The sequence below is a fragment of the Charadrius vociferus genome, unplaced genomic scaffold (genome assembly GCF_000708025.1).
Source record: "Charadrius vociferus isolate BGI_N301 unplaced genomic scaffold, ASM70802v2 scaffold1418, whole genome shotgun sequence".
NCBI classification, from domain to species: Eukaryota; Metazoa; Chordata; class Aves; order Charadriiformes; family Charadriidae; genus Charadrius; species Charadrius vociferus.
The window spans coordinates 71,847-88,756 of record NW_009649695.1 but is presented as its reverse complement, the minus strand read 5'-3'; the positions used below and the strand labels follow the sequence as shown (position 1 = coordinate 88,756).

Genomic DNA, 16,910 nt, shown 5'->3' with positions numbered 1-16,910 from the left:
TTTTACTGGGAAATAACTTCACACACCCTAACTGGAGTTACTCATTGCTATTAAAAAAGCCCCATCATTGCCAAGTGTTATTAGCACCATGAAATACAATGCTCTGGCCTCTTAGTAAGGTGCAGTAAGTGAGATAAAAAGTAGCATGAAGGCACTTGACACCAACTAAGTTTCATACAGTAGTTTCACTCTAGTAAAAAGGATACAATAATAAAAAACAGACTGATAACTTAAAACACTCTAAATTTGGCAAGGAAACTTAGTTAAGACCAAAGCAGTGTTACAGAACAACCTGTAAGTGTGTACAAACATGGAAAAAGTTCACTTATCTTGATGCTATAAGCTAAATCCAGACACAGTCAGGTGCTGAGCATTATTCCTAGCTTCAAAGTAAGAGGTATCAGTCTCATCATCCGGCTGAGGTATAAACGGCATAGTTTGATTCTGTAGATTATCCCAGTCCACACCATGAAAGAGGGGGTGATGTTTCAGTTCTGAAACAGAAATTCATATAAGCATATAGAAATTCATAAAAGCAAATAGAAAAAATAGGACAGGTAAAGAAATGTTTAAAAGAAAATCATATTTAGAAGGAGGTGGCAGTTTGACCAAGACAGACAGACACTACAAATTTTAATTCTCAGCACTTATCACTGTCTATGAGCTAAAAGCCCGTAAGACATTAACATTTGTTTATTATTTTTGCATTTCCTGATCAAATAATATAACACAATATCAAAGTTTACTTTATACAAAAAGCGATAAAATTAGAGGGTTAGTCTTCTAACTCCTTCTAATAGCTTCAGCAACCATGCATGCAGCAGGACACTGCACAGATCCACTGTCGCAGAACTGTATGTAGATGGGCTCTTAAGAAAGTTCTCCTGTGCTGAAAGCTGTCTTCAGCTGGGAAGGTGAGCAGACTTCATTGTCTTTTCCAAAGCAGTATTAATGTGTACCACAGCTGGCAGTCAGCTTCTGCCCCTGTCTCTGAAGAGGGGGGGGTAAAAAACAAACTCAAGCTTTGCATACCGGTGTTCTCTGCCAAATGCTGCTTTAAAGCTTCTCTTATCTGGAAAGACTGTGCTCACAGAAGCTCAGTACTAGGACATAACATAACTGGGATTTCTCAATAAGTTAGGCTTTACACTGGACAAAGAGGGAGTGCATGTGTGTTGGGGAGAGCAGAGAAGATGACAGTGACAGAAATTCAGTTACAGGGAGGAAAACCATTAAGTTATCCTGAAAGCTACTCATCCAGCTTCTCTTCTGTGGCCTATAAATTGGATAAAGACATCAGATACAGGTAGAGGCCCTGACAAAGAATGATTTTCCCGGAGCTTCAGATTGGAAGCAACCTTTATGTCATCTAGTTTAAATTTCTATGCATGCAGGCAATTTGATTGCACCCTAATATCCAGGAATAAAGACAGTAACTTGTGTTTTAGTTAAACACCTTCAAATTAAGACATTAGATGCTTTTTGGGAGACATTAAAGAGCCAAAGAATTCCCTGTTGACATCATGATCTTTATTTATCACTGTGGGACCTCTCTAATTTGATTTGGCCTGGTTTTACCTTCTAGTTTTTAGTCTCTTCACCAGTAAATTTCCTTTCCACTAGAAATCTAGTAATTTCTTGGGCAGTTTTCTCATAAGACCTCTTCTTCTTTTTCTAAGACATCTCTCAGCTTCCTTTATGTTATCAGTTTGGATTTTTTTTATTTTATAAAATATAGTCACTGTTACAACAGCAAATGTTTAAGTCCTTCTAAAAGGGAAAAAATTATATAGACTTTGGTATATATTGTCTAACTCTGTGTTCCCTTATACATTCAGTAAAGACAGGCTAATTACTAAGAAAAAGCTCCTTTGAATTAACTTTTGTAGGGGGCTTCTCTCCCAAACCATAGGCTTTTAATCAAGGTTCCTAAAATCAGTTAGGTCAAAAAAACCTCAAATACCTGTTACTGAGTTAGATAAGAGTGAACCTTGCTATGTCAAATGTCAAACACTAAACATCCATAGCAAAACAGCATTAAAGCAAAACAAAAGTTCAATTAAAAAACCCAAAAGAAAACATTCCATCCCCAAAAATTTCCTCTTTCAAAAGCACAAAATCCCACAAGAAATACAGAAAATACCACAACTTGTTAAGCCTTCAGGCACTATACATGGTACCTAAAGAGACATTAAAGTTTATTAGTCAGAGTTTCAGGAGGAGAACATCACCACTTTGAAATTTTTAATTAGTTGCAAAAAACACAAGAGAATTTTAACACTAACCCTTCAGTCCAGCTCTCTTAGTACTGTCAATTGTTAGAAGAATATCTATTGCATTTTGGGCATTATCAGACAGCTTTTCTTCACCCTCAGGCCAGGGAATATCTACAGACAAAGATGCAGATGAGTCAGTAACTCAAATCATAAAACAAATGTTGGAAATGCATACTTTCCCTGATTACTGAAGCAGATTACCTCTTTTCAAAATATTTTGGAAGACTTGTGCTGGTGTTTCATCATTAAAAGGTGGAATTCCAGTTAGAAACTCAAACAGACAAACTCCAAGGGCCCACCAGTCTACAGCAGAACCTGATAAGAGAAATCCAGGTCATTACACTAACACAAAGGTTTAACGATATTTGCACAGATTTGAAGATTAGCCATGGCAGAAATTGAAGCAGGTTTAAGTCCTGCAAAATTTATTGGAAGTGAAGGAAGAGACAAAATAAGTTGTACTTAATAATCATGCAGAAGATTAAAAGTCTATTTAAGGGCTTTTTAAAGCCAGTCTGCTCCTCAATTCATTATAGATAGTAGTGTGGTATAAAAGCAAGGGGGCTCTTAAGAACAATATCAACTCCCATCACAGAGAAGTCAGCTCCTGGATTCTCTAAAAGACTGCTTTGTGATAAGAAACAGTTGTCTTTAACAACTGCTCTAGAGCCTGGATGAATGCTCCATGTTGTAACCCGTATCTTTCTCTCAGTTCTTTGAGAAGACTCCAAGAATTCAAACTATTGAACTTAGTTTTCATGTGTCTAAACTTAGGTCAAAATATTGAAAGACAGCTTGCAGAGATGAGCCAGCATGCAAGAAGCTGGAATTACTCTCCATCACACTACAGTTGATTAGGGCAATGCACAGTTACTAGCTCTCTCTCCTTTGTTATTAAATAATTTTGGTTTTCCACATTCCAGGTTTGGGGTTTTTTTTGCCAAACTCATCTTATTAACCCACTTAAAAATAAGCAGGCAAAGCAATCCCAGACAGCACTGCATGCATTTTAAGCTTTCTGCATCTTTAAGCAATGCCCACTCCACTGTATAAAGAATAGATCACACTTGCTGAAAAAAAAATACTTCAAAGAGACTAAGTGTCATTTTTCTTGGGTTTTTTGGCATATAAAAAAAAAAAATTAAGACACCTCCAAGTTACAAAAACAAATTTTTTGAGCCATTTCAGAAGGACTATTGACCGAGTTCAGAAATGCTGAAAACTGAAATGTGTAACTAGTAATCTAATGCACTTCTAGCAACTTTTAATAGCAGTAAGAGTGCCCCACCAAGCTAAGCATATCATAGCAGTGAGATCACATCCACTGTTATTAGAGCTACTTGGATGTTCAGCTAAAATATTCCCAGCTTCAGTCAAAGTCTAATAAGATCACAACTCTGAAGAATGTAGTAACACAGGTTTCAGCAGCAGTTTTTCACAGCCAAAGTGTAACTAAAGATTAGATTAACTCCTACCATATCCCTGCTAAATCACATCTACCAGTATTTGAAGCAAGAAACAGAAGTACCAGGTTTTGAGCATCTGAGCCTTCTTCACCCATACACAAAGTAATTCAGACTGATCCCATAAAAAGGAAGCAATGATAAAAAGTGTCTCTGGTTTATCTCCCATTACACAATGTCTTTAAGAATGCTGACTTTACTCCTGAAGTACAGGCTTATGTGTGTGACTTCCAATAACCTAGTCACAGTGATACTGACATTTCCCGAATCTTTTGTGGAAGCACTACACATTCTTATGTGGGGTGCATATTGGACATATCTTTCGATATAGAAACATTGGTCACCCAAACAATTTTATTGGAAATGGTGATCTAGTTATACTTTGACTATTCAGTTATGCTGAACACTCCATTTCCGCACATTATATAGCAAACTCACCAGAGATCAGAATCCCTGCATATGAAAAGACAATGAAGCAAGAACATTACAATTATTGCAAAAACACTCTAACAAATATAAACATCAAATATCACATGATTCTCTGAAGGCATAGGAAAGCAGACTTTTTTTAAGGAAGTAGCTCAACAATAACTAAAGATGGCAATGTTAAATCTAAGTTAGAAACACAAAAATAGTTTTGTAACATGATTATAGTTTAGGATTGCAACTACATTTACAAGCAAGTTAACACCAGAAATAGTTCATGAGGAAGAGTGAGTTCCAAAGCCAGAACTCCCCTCCCTCCCTCAAGAATCTTCACGGACACTCAGGATGACAAAGTTGTGATTCCTAAGGCACACACAAGTCTCAGGCACAGCTTCCAAAGCATTAGATTAGCAGCAGACAAGATTATGCTCAACAGTCAAAACTTCCACTCATGGGAAAAAGTAAGCGGAAGGAGCAGCTGAAGCAAACACAACCATCCATGTTGGCAAAAGCTAAGCACTAGGTATTTTTAAAGAATTTACTGTTGTATTAAAGGTTTTACAGCTCTAGAGACATTTAGAAATGTCAATATGTCACCTTTCAAGTATTTACAAACTCCATGGTTAGTTTGTCTTACCGTGAGGCTTTGTCAAAAGCAGCTCAGGTGCCAGGTAGTCTGGAGTTCCTAGGATGCGTTCACCTTCTACTGGGGCAGCTCCTCTTCTTACACTCTTTGGAGTCCTATACGGTGTGCCAGCATCTCCCTGACGAGGTGTCTTAAAAGGCGCAACAAGGATTTCAGATGTCAAACAAAACCAGAAGAGAAATTCCCATCTCCAGGTTTAGTAATGGGTGTAACAGTTGATACTTAAGTTGAAGTCAAGAACATGTCACAAAATGCACATTCCCTGGAAAAGTATGTGTGAAATGTGCTTCCATTTCTTTATCTCAACCATCTTGAAGCATAAAAACTTAATTTATATCTACTCTTTAAGACACTTTTCCCTAAGTTCTTCCTCCAGTGTCAAATTCACAAGTAATGTCTCCAAAACCAACGAAACCAACCAATCTTAAACTCCTCTTTCAAATTCAAATCTGAAGATAACCTACTAGACAGAATGTCAAAATAGCCTTCAATTTTAGCACTGAGTTCTTAATATTAGCCAATGAAAAAGCAAGTGTATATGTCAAATACCAGTAAAATAAAAAGGAGAATCCTGAATTGTCTCACATATTGCACACCAGATATACTCAAAATACATTAAATGAGCCGTTTATTGTTTAACCTGCATCCTATGGTGATAAAGTTCTGCTCAAGTTAGACTTAGTGACTGTTTACAGCTACACAAGCCTTCTAAAAGTAATTTGGGACATTATTTGAAGACATAATACACAGGCTTGCAAAGAGATCAATAAATTCTCATAGCCAATGACTGCGATGACCTGGAGATACTACTACATTATCTTGCAGAGACTCTCCTTTATGTTTCAATATACCCATATATCTTGTATAATTTTGTTTCCAACTTCCTCTTCAGTGCAGCAGAGATCAATTTGTTATCACTATGCCATAAAGGCTACAGAATCCACTATTAAAATAGAAAACACGTAATCAGGTCACAATGATCGAGTTTTAAAAGGATCACAAAAGTATACAGAAAAGGTCCTGTTCAAATCTAAGCTACAAAAACATAATGCCATCAGTCATTTATTTCTCAGGAGATAAGATTCTACTCAGCTTTCATTCAGCTGAAATGGAGTCAAAGTTTCATAGTCAATTAAAATTTTATGCAGATATAACAGAAGCTAGCAGTTCAAAGACATCAGGAAAAAAGGCTTTCCCCCCAAAAATAAACATATTAAAATGTCAGCTTTTGGTACACCAAATCATTCAACACATTGCGAATTCTGTCAGAAAGCTTTAAATCTTACAACTAGAACTTAAGCAACTAGATGAAGGTCTTGTAAAGCTATGCCAGAACAAAATGGGAAACACTGATTGAGAAGTATACTTTTCCTCACATCAGGGCCCTAATGTATGTTTGGACAGTAAGATTTTTACTTACTATCAGAAGATTAAAAAGGTTAAAGCAAATCTTCATAACCTGCAAGCAGCTATTACTGTTTACATCAGCCTTTGTAATAGGCACTTGACAGTACACATTACACCATCTCTTTTACCAGGATGAAAAGAGAAAGTGGCAGACACAATAGCAGTTACTAGCAGCTGAACAGCATTTGCAGACCATCTTGGGAGGGATGCAAGGTAAAAAGTTAAAAAAAATAAAATCAAGGGCTTCCCATTACATCAGGAAACCTATAATGACTTACAGGAAGTACCACACTGCACTAAAAGTAGGATGAGACAAGATAGCACAGGCTTTCTTTACCAGTTCACTGTAAGAGCAAAGGATTTCCCAGAAAGGTGGGCAGAAAATGTACATTGAGCCAGAGGCAAACCAGTGGACATACAGATATTGCTAAGCTCTTACAGAAGTTATTTTGGCCACACAAGTGCAATAAGTGAAGCAAACACAGCCATCCATGTTGACAAAAACTGAGCACTAGGTATTTTTAAAGAATTATCTGTTGTATTACTTAAAGGGTTTAGAGTTCTAGAGACATTTAGAAATGTAAACATGTCACCTTTCAAGTACTTACAAACTCCACGGTTGGTTGGAGCAGCAAAGGTCACTTTGACAGAGAGACTACCTCAAACTACTTCAATTTTCCCTAAATTAACAACTGAAACAATTTCAGAGCATTAATGTCTAACGCATGCACAAAGTTTCTGCATGTCTCCTTACATACCTGATAGACCCTATAAGGTCTTCCTTTCTGTAACGGAGTAATAGCTGTTGGGTAAGAGCCACTACAAGCAGGTGAAAGATCCATGACATCTAAGGAAGCCATGCTACATGGCTCAGATACATTGGATATATTAATTGGACTATTATAACTTCGAAAAACAACAGCATTCTTTTTAAAGAGATTCAGTGCTTCCATCATATTTTCTGAAGGAGAAGATACTGTGTCAAGATAAGTTCCTTTCATGTGCGTTTGGTCATTATCCTTTTCATGATGTAACGGCTTGCAGTCCTGGAGAGTACGTGTTTCCTTTCCATCTTGTGAGGCATCTCGGGACTCTGGTGATGTTATTACTATGCCTTCTGGTTTTGGCTCCTCAAAGGAGAGGTCTTTAACGCTTTTGTCCAAATCTAAAAGCTGCTTTTCTAAATGGCTTTCTGTAACAGATATTTCAGGAAATAAGTCAGAATCTGCACTGAGGATTCCTAAAGGTTTTTCATCATCAGTGCCCAAAAAACTTGAGTTCATATACTCCTTTTTGTCATCCTTTTCATAGTCTGCATCCAGATCACACATAAGATTTTTGGCTATCATTGGAGTAAGTGATTTTTCTACTGTTTGCTGATTACCAATAAAACTCCTAACTTCTTCCTTGCTTTTGCAGGTGTCACGCAAGCATCCATCATCACAAAGCATTAAGGATTGAATTTCCGTTGTCAAACCTGACCTTTTGTTTGCTGGAAATTCTGAGATCTGACAGCCACGTTTATATTCTGCATTGCTTTTTTTAACATAGTTAAGTTCCTGACAAGGACTAGTGTCAACTAATTCAAAGGTTCTTTTTACACCTGGCTTTTCAAAAATTTCCTCCTCTTGGATAGGCTTGACAGGCTCATTCTGCCTCGAAAGTGACTGTTGTTGATTGGAAGTTTCTGCTGTTTCATTAATCATATCTCTTTTATTTGTGAAGAATTTTTCTTCCCAAACCTTATTTTCAGAAAGACATTTTCTGACTAAGCCTTTCGCATCCAGTGTGGTCACAGGAGTATCTGTTATATCAGGATGTTCACTTCCCAACTTCTGCTTACTGCCAGAATCATTGCTGCCGATGGGAGAAATGACAGATTCCAGTTCTTTTTTCTTTAAAACTTCAATATCTTTGCTATTCAGCAATTCTACATTTGAAAGGAGAGGCGACCCACTGTTACTTGTTTTGCCTGTTGTAGAACATAGTTCATCTTCACTTTGCTGCAAATGAGCACATTAAGCTTTGAGTATAAAGAAAAATAGGATTACAGTATTCTAGAAATGTGTCCTTTAAAATACCTTATTTCCACTTCCATAAAAACCTGCAAATTTGCAAGCACTACTTATTCTTTATAACCACTAATAGTGACAAACCTGACATAACACATTCAAAAAAATCCAAAACTAAGTTAGGGATAATTTGACTTTAACAACATGAAATAAGCTTCCTAGAATACAATAGAAAATGCAGTATTTTTAAATGCTTAAGGATGAAAAAAATATAGAAGTTAAAGTTGTATTTGTGATTTTATGTTAAGAAGTTAAGCTACAAAAGTTCTCAGTTTCCAAGAAACCTCAAACCAAAGAACCTCATCATTCTACCCTGTGGCATATTATACTTCAGAGATGCCAAATGGAAAATCTGATATTACTAGTATTTTGGTAACACAATACTAAAAGCTAGACCTTGGGAAATATACAGACAAAACAAATAATTATAAATTATTTTAAACATAAGTTTTTGTGTGAGATCTAAATAGGAATCATGGCAAGAGACTAAGTAGCACAGCAGCATTTTCTTTTAGGTCTGTATTTGTACAGAATTTCATTTACAGTTTAAAATAGGAGAAAGTATTTTGGATCAGCTATAACTACTGGTGTTAGGTTAGTTGATACAAAACCCTTCAGTAATGAAAACCTTAATCATTTGCAGCTTTTAATAGCTAGTAGAAGTTTGAAGTGTATTTTGGTTATTATTTTTCCCCCAAGTTCTGTGTTTCAAAGAAATACTTTTGGTCTGCATGCTGAGCTAGTAAAACTATAGGGACAAGGTCAGCTTCCAAAGACCCAGTGCTCCCAGCATTGCCCACCAGGTGAAGAATAGGGCTAAACCAGTGCTGTGCAGTACAGGCCTTCTCTTTCACTCTTTGCTGCAGGCTAAATGGCATTTGCTTTTCCTGTTATGTTGCACAAGACTACTATTTGTCTGAAGAAAAAAATACTAGTTTGATCCAAAACTTCTCCGCAAGGATTACACCCCCTGCTCCTTCTTCTGTAGGAAGGCTTCTCTACACTTGGAGCAACTGGGTGAAGTAAGTAGAGGAGATCAGCAACAGTGTATATACAAGTACAAGCCAATTTTAATTTACAGTGGGAAGATGAAACAGTCCTGACCTCTACATCTTTCTCCCACCTGGGGCTGCTGCTGCATTCTGATTCCATACTGGACAAGTATGTGTGTGACCGACTACCAGCACTGGAGGTACCAAACCTTTTTCTTGACTGAAGTAGAGTAGGAGTTAAACTTCTCACTGGCATCACAGGAGTTAATTGAGAAGTATCAAGACCTTGCGGGGGAAAAAAAGCAATTCAAATGTTGATACAAATAGGCAACATATATTAACCAACTTCACACTATGTCAGGCTTTCACATCTAAGGAAGTTATAGAAAGCTATGCATGACATCACAATTTCTCTTGTCGTTTTTCCTGCATAGTCAATTCACTCATTTTTTGAAGTAGGGACTTGCCAAGAATACAAAAGCAAGACAAACATTAGCACCATAACAACCTTTCTCATTTCAGATTAAAAGTGAGAAAACAACAAGATAAGACAATTCAAATGAAAACACACTTTGCTATATTAAATCATTTTCAATGAAAGTACACAAAGAACTGACACTATTTCTGAAAAATCTTAAAGGGTCATCTTGAATTCATTTGAAAAAAAAAATAAAAATCAAAAGATAACATAAGTAGCGTAGGTAAAAAAATATGTCAGACCTTAAGTACCGGAAGAACAGTAGACAGCAAGACACTGGTGGAAGCACACCTTTTATCAACTGGGTCCAAGCTACTCACAGAAAATTAAAAGACCACAACCTTACAGCCAGAGTATTACTCAGTACAAGGCTTAGTATACTCACAGGTTTTGAATAATTTAGTTGAAAGAGGGGTATTTTCCTTTTGGACCACAGGTAAGGGAGAAACCACACCATGCAGACTTTCAGATGATGGACTTGAATTGTGCTCTGGCATTTTCATTCCAAGAGGAGTATACTATCAAGCAGAAAGAGCTTAGTTAACAGAGCCTGAACAAAACACCCAGGATTGAGAGCGTAACTTTACACATTCTTTATTACATTCACATTGGAGCTTAGCCATGCCCATTTACCAAATTTTTTGAAGCACAACTGATAGTAAGCCATTTGAAATATAATCCAAGGTGATCACTTCAGAACTTCAAGGTACTGGAAACATATAATAAGTCATTCTATCAGCTGGAAGAAGAGGTGCAAGAATAGCCTTATAACTCCTATTATTACATTTAAGATAGTCAGTAAACTAAAAGAATGAAGTCATTCAAAGACAGTGGACGTTACTCACAAAACCCAGAGAACTGATGAGGGACAACAATTGTCCTGGAGTACGCGAGTAGTCTTGTTTTGGCTTTGCCATTGATGGTGTAGTAAGAATATCTATCATATTTATCTCTAAAAACAGACAAAAAAAAAGGAGGCAGGTCAGGTTTTCCTTTTGCTATTAAATAAACAGTATCACAGGCATCTATTTAAGTTTTATCAAGAAGGAAAGAATATAGTCACATACTGAACAAATATACAAAAGAAGCCACCAAACCCAAGTGAAGACACACCTATACATTTCTATTCAATACAAGCTGTTTCTTCCTGTACATCCATCATAACATTACAGTTTATAAATACAGTAACTGTAAAAGTCCAATTTCTTTTCCACCATACTATGTTGGAAGTATTGGTTTCTAACTTGAGATCAACTTTAGTTTTTAGGTAGCAAATACAGCCTATGGCCTGTGGGCTAAGATGGTAAATTTGATTCAAAGCCTTCCTTCTCTCCCAAAGACATCTCAAAAGCTACAGACAAATTTTTCATAGCTGAAAATGTAACCTTATATGCCGTCTTTGGCTCACTAGAGTAGGCTTATAAGCTTACATATCATATTCAACTAGACACAATAATCTGTCCCACCAGAACCTATCAATTAAAGCAGTATATTATAGAAAGAACAGTATACTTGGGGTTTTCCCCTCTACTCTTAAAAACATGAATCAAGCTTCATGGACAGCTCTGAATTTCTACATTCCTTTAACTATACAAAAAGTATCCGCCAGCAGCTGTCTCAAAAAACTACAGTGATACTGTACAGCATTAGTTCGGCTGATACAGCTAAGCAGTTAGAGGTACAAACTAGTTCAGGAATTGACTATTCACCTTAAGACCTGCAGCGTGTGCCAAACAGTCATTCGACTATTCAGCTATATTCTCTGCTACTTGAAAACAGCATGTTCATATGCTAAGGCACTGATTTATAATACTCTGTTAGGGACTCGCCACCTCCCCCTATCCCTCACATTAATGTCTGGAGAGTCCCAGTTCAGGCTGGAAATTACTGTCTACAAGGACTGAGACACATGAACTGAAAGACAGAAATAGCCAGAGGTATACCAAGAAAAAGTCAGAATTAATCATTCATCCGTTGCATTCTCTTGGTGGACTTAACAGAAAACTTCGAAATCCACACTCGTCAAGAGAAAAGGCTCTAGATCATATTTCATACACCCTTGTCCCAAAGAATAAATATTTTGGCTTCTGAAGTGCAATGCATAGAGCAGAGCCTTTACTAGCATGTACCTTATCAGTACTTACCTATTAGAAATCAGATATTAGTGCAACACTTGAGCTTATTTGATTAAAAGCTGCCCTCAATGGGGATGTAAACCGTTCAAGAATATGGGAATGTGACACAAAAGTACATTCCAATACAACCAAAAGGATACAGACAACTCTTACCTCTGTTCAGGGTAACTCTGGAAAGCCCAAAGTCTGTCAACTTTATATGGCCCTGATTAGAAATGAGCATGTTGTCTGGCTTCAGATCCCTAAAGACATAAATATAGTTGAAGTCAGCAAAAAGACAACTGAACAATATTAAGAAAGTTACCTGACCAAAAACATTCAATACTAAACACCAATTACGGCTGTTTCTCAGTAACATCTCTTAGCCAGCAGAAGATTCCAACTGGAGGAATGTGCCAAAACAATTAAACATATCTAGCACTAAATATTGTACAAACGTCTCAGGCCTTGTAAAACCACCATGCATGTCACAAGAGTTGCACATTTTGTGTTTCAGCAGGTTTAACAAGTGTTCTTGGTGAGTACTACCATCACATTAACCAACGTATAGCCCCTGCACATGATAGTACATGTGACAAGCAAACCTCTCATAAGTTTTCCCCTTTTGTTCTCTATGACACTACTGAATGCAGCAAAGAACTCTCACTACAGGGAGAGCATTAGAGTTATCAGTGTCCCTTTGTCCTACAGTTACATGCTCGCAGTATCCAGACAGTTCCTGAACTAACAGTCATTATTTAAAAGCCATAGGGAGAGGGGTCCTGGAAGGCAGCATAGCTGTCAATACACCACTGTACTGGGTGAGAGCACACAGGCAGGGGAAAGCAGTGTATATTTGTCTGCTTGACATATATGGACAGATTTTATTTTAGGTGTTGTTTCATGACATTGCTGCAATGTACACATGCAAAAAGAGCTTCCAGAAGCTCTAGCAAATGAGGTAGCTGTTACTACGAAATGGTGACTGGGTATGCATTTGAAATAAAAGTTAAAAACCCAACTACCAAATACCTGTTTGTAAGGAAAAAAAAGAGTAGCTTTTACCTGTGGATTATCCCATGCCTGTGAAGATAGTCAAGAGCCAATGCTGCTTCAGAAATGTACTTAACAGCCATTTCTTCATCAAAATATCCATAAATATGGAGAAGAGATTTGACATCTCCACCAATAAGGTACTCCATCACCTGCCATTCAAGTATTTTAAGTTTAACATTTTAAAACACATTTCAAATTTGCAAGTAAAATATAAGATAGCTTCCACCCCTAGCAAAGTATAATTTCAAATAGTGGAAGCTGATAGAAGCTTCCTTATGTGAACTTCATTTCCCACACAATACTTTTCACTTGGATAAAATAATTAAAGCTTCAGATGACAGAAGACATGAAACTTCTTTTAATGGGCCATTTATTTATTTTATATTCTTTGCCTGGCCTACTTTCTGTAGCCAGCTCTCAAATAACTACTGTAGTCAGCTTTTTAATTAACTTCTGAAAGATTTCCATACCATAGAAAATAAATTGCAAAGCATTTCCGTGAAACTCAAGGCCTGAAGCCCAAGACAACTAATATTTTGATTAGTATAGAACAGGTATCTCAATGATTTTATTCTGCAAGTGTTTATACACAATACTAAATTCACACCTGAGCCTTGTGAAATGAATGCAAATTTCCAGAAACATATACAGTGAGAGCTACTATGCATTTAAAACATGAAAAAGTGTTTAAAGAGATACATGCATCTAAAAAAAATATGCAAACCCACACGTTATCATGGCCCATGTCATATGCAAGAAAAAAAAAAAAGGAAAAGTCAGCAGGGTTTCAGAAACTCACTCTTCAATGACAAGAATCAATTTATGGGGTTTTAGTCAAGAAATCTCACCAGTACTTAAATTCCAATACACAATACTATTCCACGTATATGACTAGCACCTCCTTTACAAATCCTTCACCCTGAACTCCTCTATTCCACGCAGCAGTTGACAGAGATTCCAGGAAAAGCAGCCTTTGTTTACACTCAAAATGCATTGTAGGAGTACATAGCAATCTCGCCTCAGAATTTAATTAAGCTGTTCACAGTGTGTGCTTACAGCAAGTCAGACAAATTACACCAGACCCTTTGTAGACAGTTGTAATCCATACCACTTCAATGTGGAGGTGGTATATAAAACCATATTCAAGTCCTACTGTACTCCACAGTGCTCCATGTGAACTAGCACTTAACTTTGCCACTCAGTAATCCTCTCATCATCTAGGCCAACTACCATAATGAATTTTGAGCACACATAAAAGGAAATCTGTTTTACTTCTTAAGTGAGCCACAGGATATCTTTCAGTCACTTGGATTCTGCTTGAATAGAATGGTTTCTTGTTTTCCCTAAGATTTCTACATATTCCTAAAACAGATTAGTTGTTAGAAAAGATTCTCCTGTAATAAAAGGGAACGCATCTCAAAGGTACCAGGGAAGAGTTCAACCATTTGAGAAAGAAGAAAGTAAACGTGACTAAGAAATACCCACTCACTACCATCAAAATATGTTTTCAGGCATTAATATAGTTCTGCACTCCATTTTCCACACCATCACAAAACACCATAGCCATTTATTTACTCACTAAATAGACGTTATTAGCTGATTGAAGTGAGTAGTATAAGTGCACAATGAAAGGACTTTTACTGAGAGCCAACGCATCCCTCTCTGCCTGGACCTGGTGAACCATGTTTTTGTTGATCATGTCTGCTTTTTTCATCACCTGAAAAAACAAAATAAAATCAAGTAGACAAACATTCTTTTCTTTGCTCAACCCACAGTTCTTTAGTCAATTCATTTATCTCTATACTTCAAACTTGCATACATATAAAAGAGAGGTGTAACTTCATATGCTGACAGAGTTTTAAAACACAGGTTATTAGAGAACCTTTTTCATCACTCTCTTCCTAATTCAGTACTTAATGGAAATCACACTACCAATATTTACTGCAATTGTACACACTGGAAAACGAGTGTTTAGGCTGTATCTATAATTAAGCTGCCCTGAGTTAATCCTCTTATCCACAGTACACAACTCAACCAGGAAAAAGTGTTCAATGCTTAGACAAACACTTGCTGACTAAGTCTTTCCATCTCTTCAGAGGCCGAAATATATGGCCTGAGAATAGAAAACAGGGTGCAGCAGTAAGCCATCCCATCTTGGTGTCCACAAGTGCAAGACTGCAACTACTCCAGCCTCTAATTCGTAACTTCTCAAAGAAAGCAAGTGAATTTTTGCTTAACTTAAAATTTACAATCCAGTCACCAACAAATATTGGTTTCCTCGGGAAGAAGCCTCAAAGGCATGCAACTCACAATGGAGAAATAACAAGCTTAACTGTGAATTAGGCTCCAATTCCTGTATTGAATTAGTCCAGTATATGTTGATGCCTACTCAATATTAATCTTGGATAGAAGATGCATGGTAGCACAGCTGACAGGTATTTAGGCAAGAATTGCATACACATTGGAAGTTTGCCCAGCTTCAACATCTTTGGTCTAGATAGGTACGGTGATATTAAAGCAAGTTTAATTTATCGATTTTTTATGCAACACAACTGTAAGAAGTTGAGTCTACAGCTACCACCACCATTCAATAATAGAATTTGCTACATATAAAATAGCAAGACAGAAGTGTAATTTGATACCTTCTATGTAAGTGTCAAACTCAAGAGTAAAAATATTTAGCATATGTTAAATTCAGTAGCTTGAATAATCCGTAAGTCCCACTGCAACAGGGATAAAGATTTACACAAAAGCTTTTAGGTCACAATACTTTCAATAAGCTTCCGTAAGATACTAAAGTAACACAAATGAACCACTCTTATGTGCAGCACCTAAACTGTTGAAATTTAGTCTCCACAGCTACCATTACTATTATCAAAGTTGATACAAAACAAATTTCCAAGACATACACAAAATGGATAGAACAACACTTAATGTTAACCTTAACTGTACAAATATTGAGCATGTTTTAGATGTTGTAGCTGTGAGCAATCCATAAAGTTCACTGCAATAGTGATAAAGGATTTACACAGAAGCTTCCACCTCAAAGTGCTTATAATAAAATTGTGTAAATATATGCACACACCTCTGAACAGCAATGTTTATTTTGCATGACTGTTTTTACATTTCCTTTTCTTTGTTTACTATGCAGGTGGTTATAATCCTTTTAATTACAAAGTCAGGCTTGCACAAACCAGTAAATTTTACTACTGACAAGCCTGCTTTTTAGTCTTTGTGTATCTACATAGAAAGTGCAGCCTGTTTTAAAAAAAAAAATAGACTCAGCAAAAATTCTTTTAATAATTTGCTCTCTTTATACATCTCAGAGGCAGAGTTTTCATTCAGGGACAAATGGGAGAACACCCTCCCAGTGGCATGACAGCTGAACGTATTCAGTTATAACAAGTATTTGCAAGCGCGAAGCAAACAGCACGCTGACACTTTGGAAGGCTTTTGGCATAGTTTCCTCGACATTCAAGGTACTTCTAAAAGCAGTCGTCGCTATCAGACGCCTCCTAACCAAAGGAACAGGAACGCGAAGAGAAAGCTAAACAAACACAGTCATGAGGACAACGCCTCTCCCAGGCTCCTATCAGAAGGGCGACAGCGCTCCAACACCCCATGGGCCGGAGGGTCCGATGGCGGGGCATCCCCGAGGCCCACCGGGAGAGGCCTCCGCGGGGCGCCTCCCCCGTCCCGCGGGGCGCCCCTTTCCCACACGGCGCCAAACGAAAGCGGAGGGCGGCAGCGCAGCGACAGCGGGCACCCGAGGAAGGGCAGGCGGCCCCGGCCCGGCGGGCACCTCACCTTCACGGCGTAGAGCCTGTCGGCCTTGCGGCCCAGATACACCTTCCCGAAGGCGCCGCGGCTGATGGGCTTCACGATGGTGAACTCCTCGATGGAGGGGGGCCGGGGAACCTCGATGCACCTCGGGCCGGCAGAGGTGGTGGTGGCGGCGGCGGCAGTACTGCCCCCCTCCC

General features: G+C 37.7%; 1 protein-coding gene across 1 annotated transcript in view; it reads right to left on the bottom strand.

Moving 5' to 3' along the window:
* Positions 1 to 336: 336 nt before the first annotated feature.
* MASTL (microtubule associated serine/threonine kinase-like) overlaps positions 337 to 16,910 on the bottom strand; it is a 16,971-nt gene continuing 397 nt past the window's right edge. Inside the window, exons 2-13 of the mRNA XM_009890579.1 lie at positions 16,738 to 16,905; positions 14,510 to 14,647; positions 12,940 to 13,079; positions 12,049 to 12,137; positions 10,606 to 10,712; positions 10,146 to 10,278; positions 9,395 to 9,567; positions 6,977 to 8,221; positions 4,803 to 4,941; positions 2,478 to 2,591; positions 2,286 to 2,387; positions 337 to 494 (exon numbers count right to left, since the gene is read on the bottom strand). Coding sequence (XP_009888881.1) covers positions 337 to 494; positions 2,286 to 2,387; positions 2,478 to 2,591; positions 4,803 to 4,941; positions 6,977 to 8,221; positions 9,395 to 9,567; positions 10,146 to 10,278; positions 10,606 to 10,712; positions 12,049 to 12,137; positions 12,940 to 13,079; positions 14,510 to 14,647; positions 16,738 to 16,905 — 2,706 coding nt within the window. The remainder of the gene's footprint in view (positions 495 to 2,285; positions 2,388 to 2,477; positions 2,592 to 4,802; positions 4,942 to 6,976; positions 8,222 to 9,394; positions 9,568 to 10,145; positions 10,279 to 10,605; positions 10,713 to 12,048; positions 12,138 to 12,939; positions 13,080 to 14,509; positions 14,648 to 16,737; positions 16,906 to 16,910) is intronic.